The sequence below is a fragment of the Lepus europaeus genome, chromosome 10, assembly GCF_033115175.1.
Source record: "Lepus europaeus isolate LE1 chromosome 10, mLepTim1.pri, whole genome shotgun sequence".
NCBI classification, from domain to species: domain Eukaryota; kingdom Metazoa; phylum Chordata; class Mammalia; order Lagomorpha; family Leporidae; genus Lepus; species Lepus europaeus.
Genome location: NC_084836.1, coordinates 110,848,853 through 110,860,185, shown reverse-complemented (window position 1 = coordinate 110,860,185; position 11,333 = coordinate 110,848,853). Strand labels below are relative to the sequence as shown.

General features: G+C 43.0%; 1 protein-coding gene across 1 annotated transcript; it reads left to right on the top strand.

Moving 5' to 3' along the window:
- Positions 1-128: 128 nt before the first annotated feature.
- On the top strand, positions 129-11,007 carry OSER1 (oxidative stress responsive serine rich 1). The gene is made up of 4 exons (XM_062204233.1): positions 129-251; positions 3,704-3,820; positions 6,956-7,069; positions 9,774-11,007. Exons 2-4 carry the CDS (start codon positions 3,744-3,746, stop codon positions 10,459-10,461), a joined length of 879 nt encoding a protein of 292 aa, XP_062060217.1. The 5' UTR covers positions 129-251; positions 3,704-3,743; the 3' UTR covers positions 10,462-11,007.
- The last annotated feature ends 326 nt before the right edge of the window (positions 11,008-11,333 follow it).

Below are 11,333 nucleotides of genomic sequence, written 5' to 3'. Positions count from 1 at the left end.
GGCGTTAGAGAGGCGCGGCTGTCGCCCTGCGCCTGCGCAGCAGCCGTCGGCCGCGCTGCCGAGTCACTGGGGTGGGCGGGGCTTGCGCGGAGGGCGGGGCGCGTGCCTGGGTGACGCAGGCGCAGTGCGGCTCCGGAGGCGCGGGCCGCCCCGTCCGCTGGTTTGGATCCGGGTCAGTCAGGCGCGGCGACCGGGGAGAGACGATCTGAACTGACGGCACCGGATCACCGGAGCGCTCCAGCTGCGAGGAGGTGAGGCCCCTGACGTGACGGGGAGGGGCCGCGGCACGGCGACGCGGCCTGCGGGCCCGGCCTGGCCGCGGGCGGCTCCCCGTGGGCCCGCCCGCCTCTCGTCGCGCCGTCTGCGGGCGCCGACTGCCCGGGTTCGGGCCTGGGCGTCCCAGCGCCCCCGGATCCGCCGCGGCCCGGCCCGGCCGCCGCTTCCCGCCCTGTTGTCGCCTCACAGTCCCCGCCCGCTCGCGCTCCTCCGCCGTCTCCCGCCCGGCCGTAGCTTCCCCTTTTCGCTCCCTCCGGCCGCCCTTTGCCCCTTCCCGCCCTTTCCCGCCCTGCTCCGAGCCCGGTGCCCGTGGGCTGCCTCCGGCCCCTCCGCCGTCTCCCCGGTATCCCGGGCGCCTCGGCCCCGCTCCAGCCTGGGTTCCGGCCCGAGGAGTCTCCGGAGGGGGCAGAGCCGGGGCCCCGGACAGTTCCCCCGCGGCCTTGTGCCCGCTCCCCGAGCCCGCCCGGGGTCTGGGTGAAAAGAGCCAGCGCCGTGCGTCGCGCGTGGAGGGGGCCGCGAGTGTGTGTGTGTGTGTCCCGGCGGCCGCTCCTTTGCCTGTTGGAGGTTTCCTGGACCGGGGCTTCTTCCCCGCCTCCGCGCCTCCCGGCGGCCTGGGGAAGTTTGAAAGTCTCGGACATCGTGAGGACACTCGCGCCGACCCCTCAAGGAGGTCTGGGTTAAGGGATAGGATTGTGACACCGGCTCGGCGTCGAAAAGCCCGAGAAAAGCGGGCGTGTTCCCGCCGACGGAGGGGCGTAAGAGAACTTGTCCTGTCTGAGCGCCTAGGGGGAAACCCGAGGCCAAGGTAAATTGCCCGGGGGTCATTCGACTTGCTACAAAGTAACTTTTAATAGATCTTCGTGGGCTTTAGTCTCTGCGGGGATTGTGTTAAGTCGCCGCAGTGAAAACTTGGAGAGTGTCCGCCACCAATGTAATGTCAAGGAGAGCGAACCTGTTGTGTATCTGCTGTTCAGAGTCGCCCGGACAGCTCTTGCGTCGAGTGAGTGGGAAGTTGGAAATCTCGAGGCGCGTGGTAAACCTCTTGTTCACTACAAACACGTTCTCATCTAGCTCCTCAGGTCATGCCCAGGACTCGCTTTCGCTGTGGATTAAGATCACAGAAGAAAAATTAATCAGAATGTTGCAAGTCTGAAAGTAGTTTAGATAGAACTTCATTCCTGGACGTTTAGTCCGTAGCCAGGTTTTTGTTTTGGGTTTTTAGATGATGGAGCCTTTAGTGTGTTAACAGGAATGTTGTGTATTCTTGCATCTAGGGTGATCATCTGCCCTGCTCCTAAGTCAGCACTGTGTAATTAAGTTACATATCTGGGTGCAACATTTTTTTTTTTATCAGTGTTACATTTATTGTGAGCTTCTGGAAGCCAGAAATGAGATTCTAGACCTTACAGACATGGAGTTTACAGGCTTTCTGTATGTTGGGTTCACCCTTCTATCCCTGGTGTTCAGTCTGACCAAGCACATGGTGGGAATTCTGTAAATATGTGTGGAAGGACTGAATTTCTGCCTATAGAGTCTAGCAATGAGTACTTAGATGTGATGTGTACTTAAATATTGACTGATTTCTAGAGAGGCCAGAGAGGGTTTGTGTGGGGTCTGCAGGTTGAGGAGACTGGCTCAGATGATTTATCAACTCTCTAAGGGCCCATAGGCAGTGTGTGTTTAACCGATCATAAGGTAATTAAAAACTGTAAGTCAAACTTTAGTTATGTCAGCAGGGAGAATATACTTACAGTCCACAATAGCATCCTTTGAGATGCTGTGGAGTTTGAAATGTACTGGAATGTGTGATCTCTGTTCACTCCTCCCCCTGGTATATAGATTATTATGGGTTATTGGGTTTTGGGTGGTGAGATAGGAGAGGATTCTACTTAAATTGAGAAGAATCAGAGACTGCTGGAGCAGGACTTGTATGAATAAAGGTTTCCTAATGTTCCTGCGCTGGTTAAATAAACCAGCAAAATCTGTGTGGAGAGAGTATTTAAATTTTGTCTTAAGAACTTAAGCTGAAAGCTAGCAGAATTCTTCGCTGTTTGCAGTGTTCCCCAAAGAGATCTGGCTAAAATACTGTAATTTCTACACATGAATAAATAAAGTGAAAAGACTCGATTCCTTGCTTCTTTGTTATACCATGGATACTACATGGTTACATTATATCAAACATATTATGACACCTTGACCTTTGGAATATTGGCGGTCTCACAATAACATCAAACTTAGCTCTGAGAAGGGAGCAGCTGTGGAATCAGAGGGCCCACAGGTCCACAGAGAGTCCTTGCTGCATCCCAGAGTGCCTGAGAGGAGTCGGGGGAGTGGGCTTGGTGCTAACATTTTTCTGTCATCTGATTTTTGTTTGACTTAAAGAAAATTTCTGATTCCCTGTGATACATTCACAGATACTGGTTTGCTGATTTTTTTGTTCAGGATTTGAAAGTGACTAGTTTATTACCCCGAGTGAAAGTAATTTAGAGATTAGATTCTAGAGTTTATTAACAGACTTCTTTGTTGTGTTTCTTGCTGCCTTGATTGGTTCTTCATTCTCCTGTCTCTGCTTAAATACAAAAATCAAGGTAAAAAGGAATTGAGAACTTTAGTTAGAGGAGGTTGTTTAAGGGCGCATCTACAGAACAGTAATTTATAATTTTTACTTTACTTCCTAATTCTTTTTTTGTCTAAAGAAAAGGTCTCGTCTGTTCTTTATGAAAGTATAGTCCATTTATTTCTTTTTTGCTTAACAATTACAATATTCAAAGCTATGAGAAAAAAAACAAATGAAAGTATCAGCCTTATAAGTAGAGTGTAGAATAATCAATAATTGAAATAAACTTCTAATCTTGCTTTAACAAGGTTAAAGCATCTTGTTCTTTAAAACGTGTCTTCGTGAATATTGATATCTGGATCAGAACTGCTTGAGAGAAATGCTATCATTTATCATGAAGTTAGACTAAATTGGAATTGTTAGAGTTTGGACAAAAAGTTATCATTTTAAAGAATCAAAGCACCGTAGTATGAGCTTTTCCCTTTTATTTCTGATGTAAAGGTCAGTTTGTCTGCAGACTTCTAGTCCTCTATCATTGGAGAGGTTTCCCCTGTTCAGAAGTATGTGAAAATGTAGATGTCAGATGAGTTCCATTCCAAAAATGTCCTACACAGTATTGGCATCAGTTATTTGTACAGTTTAAGTCCCATCAGAATACATATATATTTTCTGTTTGATTTCATTTGTTTCATTTTAAATAAAACCCACAACCTCCCAGGCATCTACACTGAGACTTTCTTTTAGAAATGAAAATTTACATTTTTTTTCTTCTGATAGAAATTGTATCAGGAATATCGATTTTAACAAGAGGTATACTTTTGATCCTGCCTGTTTCCATATTGCTCATCTTATTTTTATTTTCTATCTTAGAATTAACGGGAACATCCATAGTAGTGTAAAACCTTTAACAATGAAATCTGAAGCCAAGGATGGAGAGGAGGAGAGTCTACAGACTGCTTTCAAGAAATTGAGAGTGGATGCATCGGGGTAATTAAATATGTAATTGTTATTTAGAAGTATTTGTTTACTAGATTTAAGTAGTCCTTTTCCCCTAAAGAACTCTTCCTTGTCTAATATTTCTCTTTATTCATAGAAGACACAAATGCTTATAGTGGGACAGTCTACCAAGTTCTGCACAATATTACTTTAAGAAGAAACCCTTCTGTTAAATTTGCAGAGTAACAGCTCCTTTGTATTCCTGTGTTGGATGTTCTGGTTTTCTTTAACTTTGAGGAGGGTTCTCAAAGGTTATCAAGCAGTATCCCTTCTGAGGTTTCCCCTTACATCTCAAAGGAATCACAATATTTTTCACTACAAATGAATTGACTCAGTAGAAATCTATGAAGAGTGCTGATTTCATGGTCTCTGATTGCTGAGTCTGTCACTATGGAAACCTCTATTCAGTAGTGTTCTGACACTTAGATCGATAATCTTGGACCCTTTGGCCAAACTAATTAGAGCACCTGCAGACCAGCTGCTGTCGAATGTTAATATTTCTCTCTTTGCAAAATGTTCTGTGCAAGGCTCTTCTCACCCTCATTTGTTGCTCTAGGCTAAAAGAAGCTCAGAATTTTAATGATTTACGATTTTTCATTTATATAAATGGGAACCAAATGCTGGAAGGTCAGAATAAAACATTTCACAACAAATAGTAGTAATCATTGCTAATGTCTGCTACTTGTTTACTTACACCTTCACCACTGGATTAAGTACTCTGTGCACATTATTAACCCTCACTACCACTTAGAGGTAGATAGTACTGTCATTTCAGTTTTCAGATGAGACTCACAAAAATTAAGTCACTTGCTAGAAGTCACATTGGTAAGAAGAGAGTCATGATTTGAATCCAGACTGTTTGACTCCAGAACCTGTGTTCACTATCCTTTATGTGGTACCCTGAAGACAATATGAAATGTATGCAGTACCTAGCACAAAGAATTAGATAAATGTTATATCTGTTTGCCAGTTGATAATACTGTTTTTAGCCTACCAAAGATTTGTGTTAATAGATTTGTATGGTAGATGTTATAGGTACTCCTCTTTGCTTCCATGACACTTTAAAACATATCTTTCCTCACAGAGGTTTTTCCAGTGTGATCACCTTGCCATTTCATATCTTTACTTGGATAAACCATTTTAGGAAATGGAAACAAAGCACAGAAGCAGGTAGTTACAGATTGTGGTCACAGTGTATTCCTTTGTGATTTCTGGTATAGAAATAACTTTTTTTAAAATCAGGAAAGTATTAGGAGTGTATACAAATAAAAACATGGAAATCACTTAGTGTGTAAACTTACTTGTATGTAAATAACTCTTGATATCCAGGCTTTTTTCCTGATGTTTTAAAAAATTTAAATGTAAGCCATTTCAGTGCTGCTAAAAATTAATTGGAACATGAAAAAAAATCGTACTAAGTATTCACGCAGTGTATTATTGGGAATTATACAATTGTAGCATGTGTTCTGCCTTGAGTAAAATTCTAGGAGGAGAAGGAGCAGTAGAGAACATTTGAGAAAACCAAATAAGAGTGGAAGGGGTGAGTCATGAGTATGACTAAGCAGAGTAAGACTTGTGTAGTGTGTCATACGTTTTGAGTTGTTTCATATTGTTGCCTGTTTACAAAAGGGACATCTGAGGGACTGACTCACACGCTAACCGAGCCTTGCCAAGAATTCAGCATGATCCTGTTGAACAGGTTTTGATTCCCCAATGGTATTTGTCTTATCAGGATAAATCTGTATATGCTTATCATAAACATAATCTGATCATAAAATAATACATGTTTGCTATAGAAAAAATTTCCAAAAATAAAAACGGATAAGAAAGGAAGTAAGAATTGTAATTTTGACATCCGGACCATCTGTATATGAGGCTATGTACTTTTTTCACATAATTGAGAGCCTAATGTATATAGAATATCCATGCTGTTTTCTCCTGTTGGAAAGATCTCATTATTAAAGATTCTTTGTTTAATTTTTAATATGTTCTTGATATTCCATTGTATAGCTGTGCTTTAATTTGTATAATACGGTATTTTTCCTATTGTTGGATATTTAGGTTATTCCCAGTTAATTAAAATTATGTTTTAGTATCTTTTTACTTTAGTGTATTAATGTCTCTTTCTAAAGGAAAGGTCTTAGAAGGATTTACATTAAAATGTTAATGTGGCTTATCTCCAGGTTGTGAGATTATAGGTGATTGTCTTTTTCTTAGTTCAATTTTTTCATGTTTTTTTAACGGGAACCTATATTACCTGCACAATTTGATCTATAGAGGTTTAATTCTGAGTAATAATTGAAGTTTATTGTAAAAATTAGAGTATTTTTCTAAAAGTCATGTAATATTTAAAATGTATTCATTTTCAATATAGTTAGATGGAGCCTCCTAAAGTTTTTGCTCCTAAACTTAGTTTCTATAGCTCTGGGTTGCTTGTATAAAACAAGTGATCCATGTCATTTGCATTCTCTCTGGATATAGGGCCTGATCTGCCCCAGATAAACAGCCTAAATGTCTATTTATATCTGTCTTCTGGTTCTTCCTAAGAGTCATTCTTTGGGTTATGATTTTGCAACTATTGGCTTTTAAGGATCTTCCTTATTTGGCTTTGGAAAAGAATTTACATTGAAAGCTGAGCAATTTTTGAGAAATCTGAACTAGAAAGAAGCTAAAGGTGTTGATAAAAATTGTATTGGGGGGCCGGTGCTGTGGCTCAACAGGCTAATCCTCCGCCTAGTGGTGCTGGCACACCGGGTTCTAGTCCCGGTTGGGGCGCTGGATTCTGTCCCAGTTGCCCCTCTTCCAGGCCAGCTCTCTGCTATGGCCCGGGAGTGCAGTGGAGGATGGCCCAAGTGCTTGGGCCCTGCACCCCATGGGAGACCAGGAGAAGCACCTGGCTCCTGCCTTCGGATCATCACGGTGCGCCGGCCACAGCGCGCCAGCCACGGAGACCATTGGAGGGTGAACCAACGGCAAGAGGAAGACCTTTCTCTCTGTCTCTCCCTCTCACTGTCCACTCTGCCTGTCAAAAATTAAAAAAAAAAAAAATTGTATTGGGGTTGATGAGAGCAATAAATTCTGCTCATTTTAGTTTTCTGTAACAATAAACTCTGTTCTTGCTTTCAGGTCCATAGTGTCACTGTCTGTTGGAGAAGGCACAAGTGTCAGAACATCGGTCAGAACGGTAGCAGATGATACCAAACCTAAAACTGCATGTGCAGCTAAAGATGGTTGGCATGGGTAAGAATTTTTTATTGAGATGAGTTAAAGTATTTTTGATTTTTTTTTCCCCTGAGTGTCCAGAAGACTTTGTTTTGAAATAGAAACCAAGACTAAAAGATTAGGGGACCCATTCTGCTTAATTATGAATTTGTTAAGACTTTAATATGGCTTGGTCCATAGTCAGTTTTATAACTATCCTGTGTACGTTTGAGAAGAGCAAGTCTTCTCTAATCAAAGCTTCTTGGGTTCTAGGTCCACTAAGTCAGGCTGTTGAATGTGTCGGTTGAATCCTTTTTTTCACTCTTTCTTGTCAGACCTGTCAGTAGTTGAGAGGTTTGTTGGTATCTCCTCCATGGGAGCATATTTGTCTATTTTCTCCTTAAGTTATGTATTTTTGCTTGATGTGTTTTTGAGATTCTTTTGTTAGCTTTATACAGCCTGGATTCTTTCCAGTTAGGAATTTTTTTTTCCTGGTGAATTGAAACCTTTAGTATGTAGTAACAGTCTTAATCCCTCATGATTACATTTTTTAAAGTCTACTTTGGAATTCCTATAGCTAATCCGGTTTTCTTTCAGTTAGTGTGTGCCTCATCTGTCTTTTTGTGTTCTTTCAACCATTCTGTATTTTTGCATTTTAAGTGTGTTTCATATAAATAACTTCTGGCTAGGTTTTATTTTGTTCTGTTATTTATTTCTATCATTGCATTTTTTAAAAACTGAATTTAGTATATATATATTTTTTTTATTTGATATTTTTAGACTTATGGCATTTTAGCTTATATGTTGGCCTTTTTCTGTAGTCTTTTTTCCTTCTTTTCCCACCTTCCACGTCCTCACCACCTTTTAAAGATTTGAAAAGGTTTTGTTTGATTTTTTTTTTCTCCTTTATCATTTTTCCCTCCACTATTTGGAAATTGTATACTTTGTTTCTCTTCTTTTGTTAGTCTTGAAATTTACCATGCATGCTTTTAACAAAGACAAAAAGTTAATATTTAAAAACTCCTTAGAATGCTTTTACTCTGGTCTAGTGATTTTCATGATGTAGTTGGCTATTTCTTAAAATCTTGTTTCTTTTTCAATTTGCTTTATAGTTTTGATTCTTTTTTTTTCTTTGCTCCCTCAGTTCTTTTCTTTATGTACGTTTTTTATCAGTAATTATATATTGTGTTCGATAAGTCCTAGTATCTGAAAATCTCCAGAAGTCTGAGAGGGAATCTAAATCTGTTTGTTTTGGTCAGCTGTTTCCAGTGATAAAAATGAGTCATATGGGCCGGCACCATGGCTTAACAGGCTAATCCTCCGCCTTGCGGCACCGGCACACCGGGTTCTAGTCCTGGTCGGGGCGCCGGATTCTATCCCGGTTGCCCCTCTTCCAGGCCAGCTCTCTGCTATGGCCCGGGAAGGCAGTGGAGGATGGCCCAAGTCTTTGGGCCCTGCACCTGCATGGGAGACCAGGAGAAGCACCTGGCTCCTGGCTTCGGATCAGCGAGATGCGCCAGCTGCAGCGGCCATTGGAGGATGAACCAACGGCAAAAAGGAAGACCTTTCTCTCTGTATCTCTCTCTCACTATCCACTCTGCCTGTCCAAAAAAAAAAAAAAAAAAAAATGAGTCACATGTGCCAGCACCGTGGCTCACTTGGTTAATCCTCCAACTGCGGCGCCTGCACCCCATATGGGTGTTGGGTTCTAGTCCCAGTTGTTCCTCTTCCACTCCAGCTCTCTGCTGTGGCCCAGGAGGGCAGTGGAGGATGGACCAAGTGCTTGGGTGCCTGCACCCGCATGGGAGACCAGGAAGAAGTATCTGGCTCCTGGCTTCAGATTGGCATAGCTCCGGCCGTGGCGGCCATTTGGGCGGTGAACCAATGGAAGGACGACCTTTCTCTCTGTCTCTCTCCCTCACTGTCTAACTCTGTCAATAAAAAAAAAAAAATTCATAAACCTAAGACTCTGTTTGGTGATAATGGCATATTGGCCACAGAATGATATTACTATGCTCAGGCTTTGGGCACACCATTGGGCTTTACAGCATCAGTTTAAATTGTCTACAGTATGATTCCCCAAAGGTCGTCTGGTAAAAGGCTCCCAAGCTAGGGTGAGGACAAGGCACATGTATCATGTTTGGCACAGGAGATTAAATTGTCTAACCTTCCATAGCTTGATAATAAGGAGATGTAGGGGCTGGCATTGTGGCATAGCAGGTAAAGCCACTGCCTTGAGTGCCAATTGGAGACCTGGCTGCTCCACTTCCAATCCAGCTCCCTGCTAATGCACCTGGGAAGGCAGCAGAGGATGGCTCAAATGCTTAGGTGGGCCCCTGCACCCATGTGGCAGGCAGGGAGGATGCTCCTGGCTCCTGGCTCTGGCCTGGCCCAGCCCCAGCCCCAGCTGTTGTGGCCATTTGGGGAGTGGACCAGCAGATGGAAGCTCACTCCGTCTCTTCTGTAAATCTGACTTTCAAATAAATAAAATAAATTTTTTAAAAAATATGAAGAAAAATAGAGTCAAGAGAAAACAACAACAATAAAAAAAGGGAGATGTAGAAATTGAGACACAAAGAGAACTTGAAAATGGAGGCAGCCATGTCTCTTTGGGGGAGGTTTATGACCTTTGACTGACTGAGAAAATTTATGACCTGAGAGGAAATGTATTTCCATTGATCATGAAGAATCTGTTTAGGAGAGTTCTGTATCCGAGCGTCTTCTCTTATTTCTTTTTTCTTAGGTCTACCAGGAAGTCTTCACGAGGAGCAGTGAGAACCCAGCGTCGTCGACGTTCTAAATCTCCTGTCCTCCATCCTCCAAAGTTTATACATTGCAGTACAATAGCATCTCCTTCCAGCAGCCAGCTCAAGCACAAAAGCCAGACTGACTCCCCTGATGGCAGCGGCGGGCTTGGAATTTCATCCCCTAAAGAGTTCAGTGCAGGAGAAGGCTCTACTTCTGTTGATGGAAATCGCACAGGGGCAGTCGTTGAGCCTTTGAGAACTTCGGTTCCAAGGCTTCCATCGGAGAGTAAGAAGGAAGACTCCTCTGCCACTACCCAAGTCTCCCAAGAAAGTCTCAAGGCCAATGATCTCTCTGACTTTCAGTCTGTTTCCAGGTTAAACCAGGGCAAACCATGTGCATGCATAGGCAAGGAGTGCCAGTGTCAGCGATGGCACGATATGGAAGTGTATTCCTTTTCAGGCCTGCAGAACGTCCCTCCCTTGGCTCCAGAGCGAAGATCCACGCTCGAGGACTACTCTCAGTCGCTGCACACCAGAACTCTGTCTGGGTCTCCCCGCTCCTGTTCTGAGCAAGCTCGAGTCTACGTGGATGATGTGACCATTGAGGACCTATCAGGCTACATGGAGTATTACTTGTATATTCCCAAGAAAATGTCCCACATGGCAGAAATGATGTATACTTGAGAGCGAGAAGCTAATTCTTATGCTTTAAACCAATGAAGGGTTGTCAGAGAGATTTAGTTAATGGCAGCCCCCGCAGCCACTTTGTGTGAGAAGACATCTCTTTCTGCTCACTGTGCTTGCAATAAAAACTTTTCTTGGCATCTCAGTTAATCCTTCTCCTTTAAACTTTCTCTCTTGAGTTCTTACATACCCATCAAGGCAGACAAATCCCAGAAAAAGTCTGTCATTTAGAAATGTTCCTGATGTCAAAAAAACCATGATGACTTGATTTACAGCGGTGGGTATACCAGAAAAGCCTTTGTAAAACTGCATTTTTCAGGTCTGTTTAAGATTTGTTAGCCAAGGAAAATCAAACATGGTTTTGTAACTGGACTGAAAGTTTGTCATGTTGTAGTTGCCAGCCTGGAATATTAGAAGTTGTTAAGACTGATTTAAGCCATCTCTGATTTAACACCAGATTTATTGTGTCTTTTCAGGTTTCTTATGTTATTGTTAAGCCAGGTATCTAAGATTTACATTCAATTTGAATAAACTAGCTGGCCTGCCTGTGTTGTTTGAGGGAGTCATTGACCATCACCAATAAACCTCTGCTGGTGCCATTCACGTGAAGTACTCCAGTAAGAAGCAGCCTAGGGTGGGCGGCGGCCCTTGGAGCAAGGGACTGGTGATTGTCTTCTGTCTCTGCCATTTATGGATGGTGTGTTGGTGTGTTGCTTGCAATCAGCTGGTCATACAGGCCTCATACTTGAGTTTCAAACATTCTTCCTGGTTATTATCTCTTGACAAGCCCTCTCAGACCAGCAATCCTAAGAATATTTTGTGCATACTGTACTCTCCATTTTGGGGCAGCCATCCCAAAATTCCCTGCAAAA